We start from the raw sequence: 21,085 nt of genomic DNA on the forward strand, positions 1-21,085 counted from the left end.
GGAACGTCCTTTCACGATGTTCAGTTGTGAATAGTACGTAGACTTAACGTGTAGTGTGTGTGTTTAAAGGTGATTATATAAACATATATGATATATTTTTTATATTAGTTTTTGAAAATCGGGTAATAGTATTTTAAATTTAAGTTTTAATATATTTTTATTAAATTATAAAATATTATTTTACTTTTTTATAAAATACAGATAATGTAAGAATGTTTTGAATTATAAATTGGTTTGTGTTATCTGTAATTTCAAGTGTCAAATATTTTTTTATTATTTTGGCGCGAGAAAAACAATTTATTTAAGTTGTTATTACAACAACATAATAAATGTGTGTACGTTCGTGTAATATTGTAAATTTTAAACAACTACAAAATTTCAAGTTAAGAACCGTCTTAGTATGTAAATTAAGTTTTATTTATTATTGAGACTTAAACGTTTCGTATTTTACAATTTCGCATCCTTGTCGATGATTAATTGAACTCAACACGCAAAGCCTTGAGAATTCGGCGGAAAGTAGAGAACGAAAACGGCTTGAGAATGGGAAGGGAATGCCTTAACACTAGGTTCCCAGGTTGCCTCTGCCTATTCTGCATGTGGAATGCATGTGAAATACAACATGAAAAAAGTGTCTGTTTTACTTTAGCTATATCTTTAGCTTTTTCGGGCTTATTTCACAAACGATTCGAGCTAATTTTATTTCGGCAAGAAATCAAAGATCTTAGAAATTATTTTAGCTATTGTACATTAATAAGCATTTTCATTTTAAATATTATTATAACACTTGAACCCATCATTACTAATTTGTAACAATTTGGAAAACACTGAATGGTTACGAGTTCTTATTCCGGTTGTGGAAACATTAATAATCAAATATATGTATATGTTTTTTTTCTTTTATCATTAAGGGCGAAAATGGATTCCGCACCTAAAACGCGCTCTCTATATCGGTGAATAGAGAAAAACAGAAATATTACGAAATTATATTACAGAAAACGTGAGATCAAATATTAATTTAAGTAATACAAATTAATTATTATTAAATGTTAATCGTGCCATTTTAGCTGTAATCGTTTTGCATATGACATATTTAATTGATATTAAAATATTATTAAACATATTAACTAAAAGTTACTTTATATTATTAGTTTTAAACGAGACTAATATTTAGATGCAATATACATATGTAGAGACTATAAAATTTTAAATATAATTGAGGCCATCGCGGCACTATGGTAATGCCTCTAATTGTAAACACGCCGGTTGCAGATTCGATGCCAGCTTGAGGCAATAATTTTTTTCGCTATCCATTGCGAAAGAGAAATGAGCGGGTATTGCTTATCCGGATCGGTCACCATTTCTCCACCAACATTTACCCCAATAAAGAGTTTTGTATTTTATAATTACTGTGGAAACCGAGGTTAAAAGCCTGGTTCGTTGGACTACGGTAAAAACTCAAACTCAACCAACGAAGACCGACTGGCAATTCAAATCTCATTTTCCATAATTGAATTAAAAAATTTTTTTAATTTATTTATTTATTTACAACTACAAATTTTTTTCAATTACTGCTATACTTCAAGAGTTCTTAAGCAAAGTTCTATGGATTTTTATATCAGATATGCAGCAGAATAGTCTGGCACCCATTCCAGAATAATTTTTAAGAAAATATGTTAATAAAAAAACTTAAGCATCTTCCATGTACAGACGGCGATCAGACTAGAATTTTATTATATCTATAGACTATTAGAGAAGAAAATATTTATAATAATATTGTAGTCTTTTGACAAAGTGCATCTACGTATAAATAAATCCTTAAGCCCTATGTCGCCCTTGACAGGTTGCAGACGTCAGATACAATCGCTAATAATGAATTCGTACCATCTAATGCACATAGGATGTGACATTAAAATAATTCATGGTCACCCCATCCTGTTTATAGAACTCTATGGTCCGTATTAAAAGCCGCTCTCAAGTCCGCTCTCGAGACCGATCTTGAGATGCTGTTTTCATTCATATATTATGATGGCCTTAGATGCTTTACTAGAACGCGGCTTTATATAGATTTTCCAACTTGTTTTTTCCTGCGCTTTCGCACTCGTGGTCAAATGTATAATTTAGATTTGTGTATGGCAATGAAATGATGGTAACTTTCCAATACTAAAATTTTTTTTGGTTTCAATCAATTGTTCCTGAGGTTAGCTTGTTGAAACAAACGAACTCTTTAACATTGCAATATTAGTATAGATTAAATGTAAATAGTAATTTACATTTTTTTTTTCCACTATATATAAATTTGTCACTCTGCCACTGGGTGGGCAAATGAAAAAATCTAGTTAAGACACACCGTTTTCACAAAAATACATCAGCTCCCCACTTTTCGCCGAATTCTTGAAGCATTACGTGTTGAGTGGCAGAACTTAACGCCGCTTTGCCTATCTCACCTAGAGCGAGAAAATGAAATAATAATGAATATTACACATTAATGATGAATGAAGTGTAAAAATGCAAATACAGGTAATTACAAAAGTTTTAAATTTTCTCGGAACATCAAAGTAAATGGCGTCAAATAAAATTCTAGTTTTCGGTAAGTGTAGCAACATAGCGCGGGCCGAGCCATTGTGTGGAACGTGGGAGTATTTCATAACGAGTAAATTTGCTTTTGTTTGTGAAAACACATTTATTTAAGGTTAAGGTTTTTTATTAATCTATAAGTAAATAATTTTATAATCTTAGGGTTTATAAAATTCAAATTTTATGGTGAAAATGAGAAAATTTCTTTGTGTTTTGTATATATATATAGTAGTAGCTCTAGTTGTAGTAGCGCTGCGCCACAGTGACCTAAGGTTAAGGTTTTATTAATCTTTCTGATATCTTAGAGATTATAAAATTAAAATTTGTTGTGAAAACGTTGGAAACATTAACATTAGCATTGATAAATTGCATTCTGTTTTTTTATTTTACTATATCTATTGGCAAATTTTACTCGGCGTTCATTTAACTCAAAACAACACATAATTGCAATTCTTTTATTTGTAATTACAGGAATTTGTTTAAGTAAATTAGCTTAGTTGCAAAAAATTTTATGTTAAAATATTTAAAATTTGTAGACATCTGGATTTTGGCAAAATCTTAGAAAATCTTCACAATTCTTCAGAACAAAAAATTTATCATGACTCCAAATGAGAATCGAACCCACAGCCTACGTGTTTATAGCCGGACGCTGGTTCACTGCGCCAACTAATTATACATTCCAATCTTTTTGCCAACTTATAGCTCTTTGGAAAGGTTAACAAAAAACTGTCTAAGTTTTGTAACATAAGCAATAACCTATGATTAAAGTTAAAACGATAAGTTCTATCGGACTTTTTGCCGTATATTAAGCTTAATTAAAGTTTTTTCAAGTTATTGGAGATATTAATATTGGCGCCATCGCAAAGATCTTAGAAAATGTCTGGGAAAATGCTCAATAGTTTTTGTTTAGGATGCTACTTAAGAAATTAGCAATAATAATATTATAATATTGAATAGTTAAACTACTGGTTCAAATCAATTTCTTTTTTGATGGATAGTTCATATATCAAATCAAGGAAGACTTTAGGCAATTATACGACGCTACGACCAATAGAAGAGAAATAACTGTGAAAAACATCGCAAAAAAAACCTTTGAGATTAAGGTTTATAAAACTAGTACTCCACTCGCGGCCTCACTCGCTTGGATTAGTCTAATATAATATACATACGTTGTCCACATAAACCTCCTTGCTAAATCATCTGTGTATTAGTGAATACAGCATTAAAATTTCTTGCGTAGATTAAAAGAAACACGCTAAAGATGTTAAGTAATTTTTGATTCTCAGATCTGTCTAAACAAAATACGGCGTTTAGTTCCGCCATCCGGTCGATGTCTTTAAAAATAATTGTAAAATAACTAAGTATAACTTTCGTTTTGAAGATCTAAGGCTAAGCTTAAGTCTAGACCAATTAACACGTGCCTACGACCTTAGCGTATTCACGAATTTGGCATATTGAATATGCTGCTTTGCTATAGTGTATATACATTTTATAAATTGTAGAATGGCAGATGTTTTTCATTTAATTTTTTTTTATAGTAATTGGAACCTTTTACCGTCATTTTTCTATATCTTTCACCTTTTAATAACATTGTATTTTTATCTAAAGAGAATCTAGTGACCATTCACTATGTCCTCGTATAATTAATAAAAATATATTAATACAAGTATTATAAATCTACAGAGTTTGTTTGCTTGAACGCCCTAATCTGAGGAAGTCGAATTAATTTTTTTTTTTATTAGATTTACCAAACAGGCTATACCCTATATTAAATCACGCTATTTATTTTATGTAACCCACTATACCATTTCTACATGAAAAAGGGCACGAAGTCGCAAGTTAAAACTAGTATTATATATACTTAGTTCATATTATATTTGTCAGCTAATTGAATATTATTTTATAACTACGAATAAAAATAAAAAATGATTACATTGTTAAAAGAAAAGGTTAAGCGACACTGATTAAAGTCACTAATTGGATGTATTGAATAAATACGAGTATAATCGACACCCGCCTATATTAGAGACATTGCGGTTTGTGTCGCGGAACTCAACGCTGCTGTTACTAGATCAGGAAATCATATATAATATTTTCATTATTAATATCTATCATTATATTAATGTAAATAAAAATTATGTATTAAAAACAGCAACTGTTCAGTTTTTAGCCGGCGCTTCTTAACAGAGATGCCTTCCGAGCTGGTACGGTGGTAGGGACATGTTCATTCGATGATTCAAAAATCCTTGCAAAAATAAATTTTAATATAGTGACAGAGCACTAAACTTAACTTTTACCCAAAAAAACGATTATATATAGAAAATTGCTTTTATTTGCGTCTACGCCTTCTTGCTCAAATAAGTCTCGTATTTATCAACTCTAAGATCAATCTTGAAATGCCGTTTTAGAATAAAACAAGTCTGTTCTCAAGATCAGTCTCAGAGTTGAGAGCGGCTTATAAATACGGATTTATGGATTGTGTATGACTATTAACATCATATAATTCCTTAATAAGTGAACGCAAATATATTTTTTCAATTAGGACCAGTAGTTTTTGAGGTTAGCACGTTGAAACAAACACACAGCCTTATAATATTATTATGTATATACATGTTTCTACTAAATATAAATCAATTCGAACCTATAACCATTGCGTACATTAAAACACGTTTTAACTGCGCTATAACGATATTAAAATTTAATATGTTATGCTAAAACTATGCGTGCAGTAATTAATTACAGCTATAACTATCACCTTTTAACTAATATTTTTTGCCTATAACGAGATTTACTGTTGTATGAATATTTATGGCGTTCTTCATTTAATCAAAATATATAATTGATTGTTTTTCTTTACATACTCGAATATATGTCAGGGTGGCGTGGGACAGTATCTGTTTGTAAGCGTGATAATTGTGGGTTCTATCCTCACACCTGAACACAAAGTGCGGGGTTAAGTTCCGCCACTCAACAGAAGTTTTAAAAATGTGGTGGTGTGTGGAGAACGGAGACTTAATACTATTTACCTGAGTACCGTACATTTTTCGAGACATTGTGTATTGTGTGGCGGAACTCAACGCTGTGTTGTTTTATTGTTTCCTAGAATCTATAAATAGAACCTAGAACCACTGAGTTTACAGTCGGGCGCTGTGCCGCTACGATCTCATAAATCATATTTTATTGAAAAATGAACCTGTGATACTCCTATATAGAAATAAAACCATAAGAACTCTACTACTGCGTTATATGATCGTCTTTACATTAACAACCATTAGTTTAACGATCGACCATAACATTTAATGTACATAAGTGGTTTTGTATCGGTTACTTATATTTATGTATAGTCATATAATACCGTCGTGACGGAGTGGTACAGCGTTTTACGATAAACGCGACTATTGTGGGTTCGATGCCCACTCGGGGAACTAATTACTTTCATTTCCCGGCTTTGGTAAAAATACTAACACTGATATTACTCACTAATGCGATTTCCCGAACTTTGGGCGAAAAGTGTGGACCGGATTGTATGAGGTAAATTTTAGTGACTCCGTTCTACATTTTTCATAGAGAAGTTTATTTAAAGTTTTTTTTTAAATATCAAGAATTAATATATTTAATTTTTTTACTTTCAGATTGACTGAAAATGAACTCATCAGCAAAACAGGTATTTTATGATAAATATTTAATATATTTTTTTAACTCTCTTGATTCAAAGATTGTTATCAAGAAAGAAGTCTAAAATCAATTACAGCTACTTACAGCTTCGCGCTTTTCCCTCATAGCACGCTAGACAGAGGGAACCTAGTAAAGCGAAGCGAAGCGAAATATAGCTGAAAAAAATAAAAGACAACTACAGAGCATACCCTTCATAAATAAGAATATAAAGAGGAAAAGATGAGTGGAAGTAGCTAAAGCATACCTAATCTAAGTAATTCGAGTGTCATCAGGTTGTTGCGTACCCGTCGTGATGTACCGTAATAATATCGATGTTGCCATACTATGGAAATTGTGTATAAAATATTATTGCAATTTTGCTGTTAAATATATCAGACGGTGGATTCTTGCTTCATGTGTAGGAATTTATTTATACTATAACTATTAAGTATCTCGATATAATGACAGTAGTGGTTAATGATAGGCTTTCATTAGGATGAAGATAATAAGTTCATTTCTGTGCTTATTATTTATTTTATTTTCAAGGGAAAAAATATAGTAAATTGTTAAACAAATACTGAAAAATGAAACCAATACTCAGTCTCCACAGATTAAAAAATAATAATTTACCCTTAATTTTGCGTCGGTGTTCAACAAAAATTTAATCTAAAAAGAATGATAAGTATAAAAACGAATAATATATCACTCTTTTTACTTACTCTTTTTCTGAAACTTATTTCCTAAATGAAATAAACGAACAAGATATCGTCATGTCTTTAGCGCAGCCCTAAGCTAGAATCAAACCCACAGTCATCGCGTTTATCAGACGACGATATAACGATAAACGATCAATCTCAAAACTAAATTGTTTTCTTACACAAGTAATCAATTTCCGTTGATTGATTTAATATAAATTGAAATAACATTTCTCTAACTGATTTATAGATCAACAACACTATTAGTGTAAATAGTTTAGTATAATCCAATTAATAAAATAATAATTAATTATTCTCAAAACTTTTAATATTAATATGTTGAAAACTTTTATTGCTATAATAAATAATTCAATAATCGTAAAAGAAATTAATATTATTAATTTATTTTTCTTATTATATTATGTGCTTTAAATTAGATGACGTTGCGTGAAATTATTATTTTTTTCACACGGCTATGTTGGCTAAACGATTTTTTTTTCAATTCTGGCATATTTAAGGCATTATAGGCTTATGTATTGGACTCATAACAAAGTCATAAAAAAATGTTATTGAAATTATCGTTGAGATTATATTAGCGAAGCGGTACTTTATCTGTCATTGTAATGTTTATGGATTCGATTCCCACTCGGGGAATGTTTTTTTTTCGTAGCTTTGGTAACGAAACAAAGTGCAGCGTTGAGTTTTAGCACTCAACACACAATTTCTCGAAAATTGATCGAAAAGCTGGTGGCAAAATGTGTTAATAATAACTTATCTCTACCATATAGCGTGAAACTAAAAAAGACGTTTAACTGAGAAATGTTATAAATGCGTATATAAAATAAAAATAGCTTCGTCTTTGTATACAAAGAGCGGCGTTGAGCTCCACCAGCTATTACTATTGTTATTTCTATTAAATATTGGGTATAACCTTACAACTGTGTTATTTTTCTCTGTCCACATACTCGGAGTAAAATACAAAACTAATATTAAAAAATATATTTAAAATTTTGAAAGGTTATTCTCACGTTAATTATAATTGTAATAAATAATAAAAGAATTTAAAATTGTTATTCCAAAATGAAAACTGAATTGCACAATAATTGTGCTTATTTATTTAAAGTTACTTTTGTATCAAATTACCGTTTTAAATAAAGACTTCGTGGCCCACAGTATATAATTCTTACGCGACGGTTGTGAATTCAGGTTCCACTGGAGAAAATAACTATTTTCCTCTTCTTGCTTTGTTTTAACCAGACAAAGCTTTTCGCCTGAATTGAGCTCTGGAGTACAGAGTGTGTATACTTCTGCTATATGCGAGATACAGAGAAAAGCTAAAACAAAACTTATTAATTAACTGTCAGTACATGTCAGTCACAAAAAAATAAAAAAATAAAATACAAAAAATCGATATCCACATGTTACATGACTATACATAAGTTGTACTGTGCAATAATTGTACAAGTTGTTAAATGTACTAGCATTTTGTAAGAATTGAATATTTATATACAGAAGTATTCTTAGGTTATTTACATTTTTAATATTAAATAATCGATCTTTTATTAGATACTAGCTTTAACGAAGCTGCTGGCTTCGACGCCGTGGTCAAATGAAAATAACTAGGAGTTGAGTATGATCCCTCGCCAAATATAGTAGTTATTGAGATTAGCGCAATCAACCAAACAAACTCTTTAGCTTTATTATATTAGTATAGAATAACTACTTCGCATTATAAGTTTATCCTATAATTTTTAAAAATAATATTTAGTCTAATATTTAGTGTTTACAATAAGTAAAAACAAATGTTAGGTCAAAGTAAATTAGAAAGAAATTAATATTAATATTATTTCCATTTTTTCCGAAATAACAAAATGGCAGCGTTGAGTTCCGCCACTTACCACGTAACGTCTCCAAAATAGGTGTTACGTGAACAGAATAACAACAAAAGAATTTTAAATTTAACGACAAACGGAGTATTTAAATTTTATAACTATAAGATAAGGCACTTACGATTCTTATAATGGTCATATTCGCATTTATAGGGCTCTTAGTGAAAGTTATTTATTTTTTATTATAAAACATATATGGAAATTAAAATATTCCACGCTCATATATAAATATATATGTATAAATATGCTTGTATTACACTTTTTGGGTTCACATTATTTTCCACACATAAATCTAACCTATAGGAAAAAAGAACGTACTAATTAGTTAGCAATTTCAGACACTGTCTGAACTGAACCGACTGCCCAATTTTGGAGACATTGCGTAACGGAAGTCTACGCAGCACATTGTCTTTTGCACCAAAGCGAGGAAATGAAATATTAAACCCCGCGTGGAGATTAAACCGATAGCCGTCGCATATACAATCCCACTGTGCCCTTATATATAATACATACTGTGTTATAAATTGGAAAGTTGTATTTTTTATATTTTTTCAAGAAACATGACAAACATTTAAGAAACATGTACCCAGGCGCCGTTGTGGCGCCATTGGGATAAGCTTGACAGAACTCAAAAATAAGGGGCCCAAATGCCTATTATAATATTTCTAATGTAATATTTACTTCACGCTGTTCTCTCTCATATCTCTATCTCATATAAGATATAGCTAGAAAACGAGATATAACTAATATTAGCATAAGAAATAATCACATATATTATGTAAATTGAAAGTAACAATTGTTTCATATATATACATAGATAAATACATTTTTGTATATAACAAAAAAATGAAAGGTTTACGTAACATAAAGACGCTGTAACACGAGATCGTTAGTCTAATACTCTAATTGTCATGACCCGCCATTGTTACGGCATTCGGACAGACGAATAATTCGTATACATACTTATAGTCTATATTAATATTATAAAAATGAAGAGTATGTATGGTTGAATGCTCTTATCTCAGGAACTACAAGTTTAAAAAAAAAATTGTTTCTGCGGTGCCTGGTCTTTAGCTTCTCGATATTCCATAGCAGGATAGGGATGGGACACACCGCCAATTTTTGAAACCTTTGCCATTATTTCTTCAAGCAGTAATCGAAGTGACTACTTCCAACCACTACGTAGATATATTAATAATACATTTGCACTAAGGTCACGCCTTGACCCTAGAACTAACTAGGTTTTTGTTAACATTAAATAGGTATTTAGGTTGCGATGATGTTATATAAGATCAATTTTCAAATAGCTTGATTCTATAGAACCTTGTCGCTTTAACCTACTGTGACAATTCCTAGGTGTCGCTATGTGGAATTCAATATTTATAAGTACAATATGATTTTGTAGAGCCCGCCGTGGCGCTGGGGCACAAGCGTGTGACTGTAACGCTACGGTTGTTGATTCGATTCCCACTCGTTTGCTCAATCTATATCGAGATAATAAAAATTGTCTATAAAAAAAAATATTATTTACTTTTACATATAACAATTTAAGCAATTTTTAGGGTTGTTAAATTAAAAAAAATCTACAAATAATATTATTTTTTATTTTTTATAGCCTAGCGCTATCTTTTGCATATAGCAGAGAAGACAGAGACCGTGGTGTTTACAGTCTCATTCATTATTTTGCACACACTTTATTCGTACATAGATATAGAATTCTTGTCGAAAATATATAAAATATATCCATACTAACAATATAAAATATATCCAAATCTAAGCAAATCCACAAACTAAAACTAGTATAATAATAAGAGACGATTCTAACAAGTATTTGTTAACACTCAGCATAAGTTAGCGTCCAGTAATGGCTATACCTACTATGTAATTAAATAATCATTATTTTTTAATACTACGTAACTCTCACGGCAATTTTGAAAATAGCACGACCTTTTTATATTGTTTGTATTTAATATGATTTATTGTGTCTTTGTTCGCGTGATATTGTAATTGTTTTTAAAAAAATAATTTAAATAATAGAAATGTAATCCAAAAGTAAAGAGTGAGCGTTTGATGTTAAGCACGAGGGTTGTGAGTTCGATTTCCACAGGGAGTGAAATATTAAATATTTTCATTTCCTCATGCTAGTATAAGTGCGTAAAAGCGCGGCGTTAAGTTCCCCTCAACCTCACAACTTCGGAGGAAAATGGAGAACGGAAGTATCTTAACACTAGATCCCCTTTACCTACCCTGCTATAAGCTGAATAATTAAAAAAAATATATTTTTGCTACCTTATTTAGAGCACATCATACGCTATTAAATCAAAGTGGCATTTCTTATTAAAAAATAAGCTCTTTATTGTGTACTTTCACGTGAGAGTTGTAGAGTAACATTGTATACAAAATATAAATAAGGAAGATTATAAAAAACTGGTTTCAGATAAGGTAGATTATATTTGGTTAAATTTTAATAAAAAAAAACATAATTTGGTTGCAAGTTAATTTCATTGCAGATTAAAATTTTGCACGACATATTTATATTATAATTTCTTTTTGAGGCTGTCCTGGCGCCTTGTACAGACAAGCGGTAATCTTGTAAGTTATGTGTTCGATCCTAATCGGGGAAATTATCATATTTAAAAATAAGTAACTTAAAATTCTTTAGTGTAGCCACGCAATGTTTCGGAATTTGGGCAGAAGGTAGAGTAGAGCCTCTTAATACTAGGTTCTAATATATTTATAGAGATATATATATAGTCATATTATTATATTGTATACTACGAATCAACATACATGTTTTTTCTTGGAGGAAAAAAATTAAAACCAGCTGTTCTAATACTTCTTTGGAAATCTCTTAATACATTCAATTTTTCAGAGATATTTGAGGCCGTCGTAGCAGTGGAAGTAAACAGTTCGATTCCCAGTAGAGGGAATACCAAAAAAAAAGAAAAATATATTATTGTACTAAAAGTTCATATAAAAACACAGTTTCACAACCACATGGCTCGTAATCTGTAATAATTAACTTGTCAGAATGAATGCGCGATCGTTTCATGTGATTTGTGATATGCGTGATATTTAGACGAAACGTTTTATTACGTCTATACGTAATATTTGATATTAGAGGTATGTAACTAACTGTACGTAATACTGGACCGCCCCGTAAAGTATCTGAAATTTCGAAATTCGTGAAAGTATTATTTCTTCAGATTCGTCTTGCTGTATTCTTCTTTCTTGCTGTATCGCGCACTTAGTAGGGTAGACAGAGAAAACTTGGGAACACCTTCACGCAAAAAGTACTGAACGGATTGGGATTAAACTTGACAATAGTATAGCTTTTACAGAACAGAACAGCACAAAGGATACAATTCATATTAAGATTGATGTATAATTTGGTTATAATATAAGAGTAAATCTAAGCGGACGAAACCGCGTTTGGGTCACTAGTGCTTACATACTTCCTTTTAAATTTTATGACAAAAATATAAATTTAAATTAATTTTCATGGGTCATAATCAGAAAAAGTGCACATTTTGTGTCTTTTCTTGTCCCGCTACTTTGAATGCGTTTTAAAAATACAATTTTAAAGATAATTTAAATATTTTGCCATTTAAGATAAATTTACTTATTAACTTAAAGATTTTTGTAATATTTTAAATGTATTAAGGCTTTTAATAGTATTTTTTGTTAGTTGCAAAAAACTTTTCAAAATGCTTCCATACATTTTTTCGTGTCCCATTCACCACTTTACTTTTTAAAAATTGATTTGTTACGAATATTTATGGTTTTATTTGATTTCAGATATGTTTAGATTACTTTACTTTATGCATAATATTAAATAGAACTACTTTTATTGATACATTATTTAATAAATAATATATATTAATTAAGTAAATTTGTCCCAAAATATTGTCTTTTTGTTACTCAGGGCTAGTAACGTACAATTAAAATATGAACGCAATTATTTTGGATGGTATTTAATATTAGTTTTTATTGTGGCACCATTATTCGAAAAGTCAATGCTGTCGTAGCTACAACCAGTAGTGTTCTCGCAGCAGTTGAGGGGTTCAAATGTTTTAAAGGGAATGCGTAAAATTACATCTCAGGGTTATAAACGGCTTTTATTTTGGTAAGTATTCTATAATTTCGTTTTCTTGTTTATGTTATTTGCTTCTTTTTACAAAATCTCAAAAAAGAACGTCAGTGCTTGCACATGCAACACGTGGCTTATGAGCAAATATTTAAAAAGGTTAGAATTTCTCAGACTTCATTCTCAATTTCGTTATATTTCGTTACGTAACGAAACTGAGAAAATATGAAGCCTAGTTCACAATTACGGTACCAATGTTTTCTTATATATGTTTATAATAAAATTTTATCGAACCGGTGCTTGTATATGGAAGATATGTATATAAGAAAAAAAAATTGCTGGCATATGAAAAAAACTATTAGTGACTTTTCATAACGTAAAGTTACCAAAAATAATGATTTTTAAGTTTTTTTGCTTGTTTGCTTGTTTGTCTATGTGTTTGTGCACGCTAATCTCAGAAACAGCTGAACCGATTTAGTTAAAATTTATTTTTATTCTTTCTGAAATTAGTTGTGATTTTGTGATTTTTATTTTTTGATATATATTTTTGTATTTTCAGTAAGCGTAAGCTCCTATGTCAAATGCTGAAACAAATGCTTTTTTTTTTTTAGATATAGAGAACGTCTTAAAAAGACCAATCCTATTAAATATGAAGATATGCGGAATAAACACTTACAAAGAATTAAACTTAATTCCAATGATAACGACTCAAATTTTGATATATTTTAAAGTGAATTTAATTTTATCATTAACTTTGTGATCTCTAACTAGAAATATAAGTTTATTACGTTACGAACTAGCATTATTATATTGTTAATATTCTCACTTTGTTATGTTTTCTTCGTACATTTATAATCTGTTAATTCAACGATTGGACCTTTAAAATTTTGATCTGTGTCTCATTAAATAAAAAAAACAATAGTTTTATTCATATAATATCGTTATTTTGTTGTGTATAATGCCTTATGTCATCAGTTTCGTAACAAACTTTATCAGTGTTGTTACTTATCAGTTACGTTACGAATTCGAAAATGTCCACTTTTCTGATTATGACCCTCATATCTTCATGTGATTTAAAGTACTCTATATGGTCAATGGTGTATTGTGTAATATGGGTCAAGTATACACATTAGATGTTATCCAAATTACCCAACAAATAATTGTAGTGATTACAAGATGTACGAAAAGTCATATAAGGTAACTTTAATATTCATATTTATATAATAGGTTTTTTATAGAAAAAAATCTCTTATCAAAGAAACAATTTAGGTTTTTCAAGACAAGCTTCAAGCAGAGGGGCAGAGGGAACCTAGTGTTAGAATATTAGGGGAACAGTATGTAGAGTAAATACAGTATTATTTCATTATATAAATTCATATGATTAAAAAATAACAATAATAATAATTTGTTCCGTTATGAAAACTCTTCTGTTTATGTCGAGTAATATAAAGAAAAAAAAAAGAAATCCTTAAAAAGTCATTTTAAAAATTATATAAATAACAAAATATTAAAAAATAGCTAAGAAAAGCTTTTGGCTATACCCCGAATATAAAGGAAATCTCTTTTTTTAAATAATAGAGTGTCTGATTAAATAATTATTAAAATATTAGCCAAAAACGTGACTAAAATGGAATTTCCGTTGCGTAACGTTACAAAATTCCAATTACACTTAAAGTTTAGGACATTTTGACATTAACCGCGGAATGGAATCACGGAGAGCCGCCTAGCGGGCGTGGCGGGTCACGAACACAATTTTAATATAACTTTTACTTAGTGGGTACATTTATTTTGACACCTCAATTTTTCAAATACTAATTATAATATTAAGATTAAATAAGAGATTAATAATATGGTAAAGTAGTTTTGTCTTCAATACAAATCGGTATCCCGCATCTATCGGGATAGGCAGAGGGAGCCTAGTACAAAGATACTCCGCTCTCCGCCGAATTCTAATGGCATTGTGTGTTGAATGGCGGAGCTGAACGCCGCGCTTTGTTTCGACACCAGAGCGAAGAAATGAAAATATTCAATATTTCATTTCCTCAAGTGGAAATCAAACCCACAACGTATGGCGTTTACAGTCACACGCTAGTGACCTCGCACGTAATTCTACCAATATTAATATTTGATTTCGTGTTATCAATTTATGCATAACGTAAATCTATTATTGGGAACCTATCCTAGAAATTCCTTGTATATACTGAAGATATATGAAGCGCAACGCTATTTAAAGTGACTAGTCAGCCTTGACGTTAACCAATTTACGCTAATGTTTCACACGGGAATAGAATCTGTGATTATCTCACTAAATGGTCATTCTTCGTTGGTACTTTAATGTTTTTTTTAAATATTTACAAATTATATTCGAATAATTCTTAGGACGACTTCCGCCACTTAATATGCAATATCTTTAATTTAGGCAGAAAACGGAGAACGCTGAGAACGGAGGATCTTGACACTAAGACCTGATATGTTATAAAAAGCATAGAAATTAATTAAATAACTATTACTTTAAAAGTAATATTTTATAGTTATTCATATAAATTTACATATGTAACCAATGGTCGGTCATACATGACTGAATTTAATTTTTGGCCTAGTCTAGTCTAGGCGACAAGACAAGCTGTGCTTTGCCGTGAAGAAATGAAAATAAATGATTTCACTGAATCCACAACGGCTTCTAAATATTATAACTAATAAAAGCTCTATTTGAAGATTTCTAATAGCAGACATACATACTAAAATATTTTCTTCAAAAACCATTTTTTTAGCTCTACGCTGTATCTCGCATATAGCAGTGTAGGAACCTGGGAACCTAGTTTCACGACAATCCGTTCCCATTAAGAAATTTCCGTCCCCACTTTCCATCTCATTTTTTATGATTTGTACAGACAAACATACCCGTACATACTAAAATATATATATAAACAGATTTTATATATGCATATAAAATATGATAGATTAGTGTAATAAAGAAGCGTTAGATATTCAAGTGAATATTCAAGGATTGCGCGACCTATTGTTCGGAACGCTGAGAACTCTCGATTACTTAGGTAATTTTGTATGTGACTGCAAATGAGGTCTTTTCTCAAGGCTGGAGTGAACCAATGAAAGTTTACATTAAATATATCAATTTAAAATAGATTCTAGTAGGGAACCTAATGTTCAGACATTCCGTTGCCCTCACATCGACAAATTTTCGAGACATTTCGTGTTGAGTGTCGAAACTCTATGTCGCCCTTTGCATCAGCTTAGGCAAAATATATCTATATTTACGAATTTTATAATGCTGTAGTTTCTTAACCTGAACCTCAGAAAGTACTAGCTCGAATAAAAATTATTTTGGTATTGGATGATCTATTTTATCAGGAAGTCATCAGTTATTTCTATTAGATCATGAAAGCGAAGCCGTTATATTTATATCAATCAACCGAGTGGGAGTCGAACTCAAAACCATCGATCTTACAGTTAACGGTGAAACATCCACTGTGCCACAATGACCTTAAACTACATACCTACATACATATATATTAAAAGATAATCTAAATAATTTGCGAACACATCATAATATTAACAAAATAAACGGCGTATAATATTTTAAATGACTACACCGTGTCCAAACTAAAACCTGTATGTGAATTATTCTTTTGTTTAAACTTTTTTCTCATAACCATTAGTTAATAAAGTCCTTCACAATGCAGGTATTAATATATGTGTTATGGGAAATGTAACGTTACAAACGAGATTCTACGATAATTCACTTGGCTTAGTTATGAATAGATTATAAGATGTGTTGTAGAGCGTGATTATAGGGATTAGAAATAAGGATGTGAGAGATTTCGTCAAAATAATGAAGACATTTTTCACTTATGTATGTTTGGTTGAATGCTCTAATCTTAGGAAGTCAAAAACTCTTTTTTATTGAAAAAATATTTTGTGTGTTGGATAAGTACATAAGTCTATAGACTATAATATTACATAATGCTATGACTAAGAAGAGACGAACTTAAAAGTTATTTCCTTTTAATAACGCGGAGGAAGTCGTAGGCAAAAGCTTTTTAATTAATAACTCTAACTAACTCACTTCTTAAAAAATTGTAATAAATAACATCTAGTTTCGTTTGCAAAAATTATAATATCTTTTTTTAGCTTCATTTGGTCTCCCGTATATGTCGGGGAAAGCAAACGAAACCTAATGTTAAAACGAGCCGTTGCCCAGGTTCGGTCCAATTTTCACACACTACGTTCCCCATGCACCTCCAGATTTCCGAGACATTATCTTGTTACCAGTGCGAGGAAACGAAAACAATTTGCCCGTATGGAAATCGAACCCACGACCGTCGACGGCAATTTCATATTACTTTTAAATTATAAATTTTATCATGATATTTTGTACTTTTTCCAGATGTGGCTCGCCTGCCTTCTAGCATGTTCAGCTATCAGCGTAGCGTTTGCTGCAAATGAGTATCTACCACCCAGCAAAGGTTATACCTACAACACACCGTCGATATCTTTCCCTACACCCAGGGCATGTATTATTTCTAAATATATCGTTGAATTGAGTGAATTCTGATGAAGAAGAAGAATTTAGGCATGTCGAAAGAATGAGTGACGAAAGAATCCCAACGTATCCCTAACTCAGCAATTAAGCTGCTTAGTTAAGCGTTCCCCATTTTCCACCGAATTTTGGACCAATTGCGTGTTGATTGGCGGCAGACTCGAGGCCACGTTTTGCCTCGACACCAGAGCGAAGAAATAACTATTTCATTTTTTCGAGTGGGAATCGAATCGACAACCTGACGCGTTTACAGTCACACTTAGTGCCCCTACGCCACGACTGGCCTGTTTACATTTCATTTTAAGATACATAATTGTTGCACCAAATAGGTGATATGTTATATCGGTTGAGGTTACGCATATTAACTTTTATTACATCAGTTAACACATTTAATTATACAAAGAATATAAAATTATATAAGCACTTGGACCCACTCATGGTCAGTGGAGTGAGATGATTTGAATGAATGGCGCTTCAGACCAAGGCAGCCTATTGTTTGGTTAACAATTTGAAGATTAATAAAGTGTAATCCTTAGAAGTACAGTATATTTGATGGTATATATATTTAGTAGGTCTGGTTTATAAATTCTGTTGTTGTTGTATTCTGATTTCTAAAAAAATGTTTCTGGAGGCTTCGCCTTAGAAAATGGGGAACGAAGTGTTTTTACACTCCTCCATCTATCTGCCTAACCTGCTGTGTGCGGCATACTGCGTGAATGTTATTTTGATTTAAATCACTTTTAGGGGACATTTTAAAATTCAAGGATTTTTCTACTACAGCTATACATATATTGGCCAAGGCATTGTATGGATCACAATAGGAGGCATACAATACAATTGTATACTTTTTTATCTGTTCGAACAATTGATCTATTGAAGGAATTGTGCTAAAATACCTTTATAGTATATAGGATTTTAATGATGTTGCCAATTTTGTGTTTGATATTCCTAATTAGGTTTAATTAGGACGTATCATAATGTAAAGTAATTATTTATTTATTTTTTTATTTAGGAAATATTATTAAAAGTATATTTAGAATTGTAGATTCGATTCTTTCTCGGGAATTTTCACTAATTAAAGCGTTGATACCCATAATCCATCACGTAGTGTCTCGCAAACTGAATTAAAAGTGGAGAAAGGAGCGTCTTAACACTATATTCTCTCTGCCTGTGCTTCTAAACGCGGGACACAGTGTGAATTTATAAAAACTTGAAACTTTCAACAAATTATAATAGTAAAATTTTATGTTTTCAGCCGCCACCGTCAACGTATAGACCAACGCCACCACGTCCCACGTATGTGCCGCCACCGACCTCGCCCAGTCCCACGCCCTCGGTGAGTTTTAAAATTTTTTTTTCATTATAGCTTCACGCTGTTTAGGCAACGGGAATCCCGTGTTAAGTCACTCTGTTATTAGTTGAGTGACGTAACTCAACGCCGTGCTTTGTCTTTTTCTCAGATTAATTTAATACCTCGAGTGGGAATCGCAATCACAACGTCTCGTCTACACTCTGGTGCAAAATGAATAAAAAAATAAACTTTTAGCAATTTATTCAGTACTACTAATACTTTTTTTTAAAAGTTAATGCATATGCCTCCGTGGCGCAATGGTTAGCGCGTTCGGCTGTTAACCGAAAGGTTGGTGGTTCGAGCCCACCCGGGGGCGAGATTACTATTTTTTTGCTTTTATCTATTTCCTAGACAGAAAGAATGGAGCGCTAAATGCTACGATCTCTGTTTATCATCGATACTTTGCTCTCAAAGGTCAACTGCGGCCTCCCCTGCATTTCCCACCACTTACTCTTGCTTCTTTGCTCATTATATAAAAAAAGAAACCTCTACAGACTATAATAACATCTTTATATCTTCTATTATGCATATTTTATTCTTAAACAAAGATGTCATTTTAAAGTAAAAGATTAAAATAAAAGTAAAATCTTTAAAATATATTTAATATATTACACGTCGTCGATATAGTGATCCGGCAGTTCATCCTTTTTCGGTGGAAAGTACACCTTAGTTGATGCAACTACTAAAATAAAAAATTGTATATATTTAAAAAACTATATAGTTTTTTATAGCTTCCGCTTTATCCCACATATCGCAGAACAGAGAGTATCTAATGTTAACTCACACTGGTCAATAAGCTATAAAATACAATGGAGGCCAGGTGACCTCTTGGACCTCCTATTTAGACTCCGTTCTCAACTCTCCGTCTGAATTAGAGATATTTCATTTTAAGTGATGAAACTCAACGCTGTTTTGACATAGTTATAAATGTAATCATTAACTGTTGGAAATTTTTTTCACTGTCATATGCTTTTAACGTTTAAATGATAGGTACTTGCCTTCTTTTGAATCAGCATCTGGTTTCTCCGATGCCTGCGTTTGGTCGTCACCTTCTTCACTTGCCTTCTCTGTACAAAGAAAAATATAAATTATTCCTTAGTAAATTACCTATACATTACTTATTTTTTTTTCCATGTTAGGGACTCTAGGAATTAAAAAAATAGATATCACTATTTTAACATATTCACTACTTGATTTGCTTGGACTTTTCTCATTGAATTTTGAAATTCTATCTTAGCGCTTCTCTACACTCCCTAACCCATCAGCACGCCAAATTTCAACTTTCTGACATCAGTAGTTTCTTCTGGGTTTCTTGGGTTGTCTGTGTCACTCATGAATTATAGAGACACCGTCTTTTATACCTATATAAATAACATTATTATTGAATGTTTACTAACCTTCTCCTGATGCTGTAATTTAAAAAATATTTTACAACCTTCATTTTTAGAATATGACGAATATTGTGTTATCTGTCTCTCTATATGGCGCAGCGGCACAGCGTCAGCGCCACGACTGTGTCTCGGGGGAATAGATTGCTTTCATTTTCTCGCTCTGGTAACAAGACAAAGCACTGCGTTGAACTCTGCCACTCGACACACAATATCTCGAAAATTGAACAGTGCGTGGAGGAAGCGTGAGGGTAAAACTACAAAAAAAATATTATATAAGCCAGTACCTGGTTGAAAATTTCCAACTGAAACAATTATTTATTTGATTAAGTTTTAATACTTATATTATTTTCGATATTTATCTGTAGTAAGTACTAACTAGTATTTACTTATTTACATAAAATTTTACTCTCACTTGCTTAGGATACGGATATAATAAAACTAGCGGACGCGCGCAGCTTCGCTTGCTTATTTAGGGGTGAATTCTAATAAACCACGAAACACGTTTTCAATTAAATATTTTTAAGAGTCTAAATTAAAAATTTTATAAAAATGGGTGGCGATTTAAACATTTTTCCATACAAACTTTCAACCCCTTATTTGCACCCTTAGGGGGAGAATTCTAGAAAACGGTGAAACACGTGTTCAATTAAATACTTTTAAAAATCTAAATTTCAAATTCTATAAAAATCGGTGTCGATTATTTTTTTTTCCATACAAACTTTCAACCCCTATTTCACCCCATTAGGGTTAAAATTTTTCAAAATCCCTTCATAGTGGATGTACAGATTACGAAAGTAAACATCTGTCCAAATTCCACGTTTCTACACACAGCGGTTACGGCTGTGCGTGCGTCTTACCTCAGTCAGTGAGGACAAGTCCTTTTATA

General features: G+C 31.4%; 1 protein-coding gene and 1 non-coding gene across 2 annotated transcripts in view; both read left to right on the plus strand.

The window, feature by feature from the left end:
* Window positions 1–21,085, plus strand: part of Cpr50Cb (Cuticular protein 50Cb) — a 26,742-nt gene continuing 5,657 nt past the window's right edge. The window contains exons 1-4 of the mRNA XM_085196557.1: window positions 1–69; window positions 6,207–6,238; window positions 17,305–17,427; window positions 18,713–18,793. Coding sequence (XP_085052683.1) covers window positions 6,218–6,238; window positions 17,305–17,427; window positions 18,713–18,793 — 225 coding nt within the window. The 5' untranslated portion in view covers window positions 1–69; window positions 6,207–6,217. The remainder of the gene's footprint in view (window positions 70–6,206; window positions 6,239–17,304; window positions 17,428–18,712; window positions 18,794–21,085) is intronic.
* TRNAN-GUU (transfer RNA asparagine (anticodon GUU)) lies at window positions 19,052–19,124 on the plus strand. Its single transcript has one exon. It is a non-coding gene; the product is annotated as a tRNA-Asn (tRNA).

The sequence above is a fragment of the Heliconius melpomene genome, chromosome 1 (assembly GCF_056956725.1).
Source record: "Heliconius melpomene rosina isolate 202511_hmr_F chromosome 1, ASM5695672v1, whole genome shotgun sequence".
In the NCBI taxonomy this organism is placed as follows: domain Eukaryota; kingdom Metazoa; phylum Arthropoda; class Insecta; order Lepidoptera; family Nymphalidae; genus Heliconius; species Heliconius melpomene.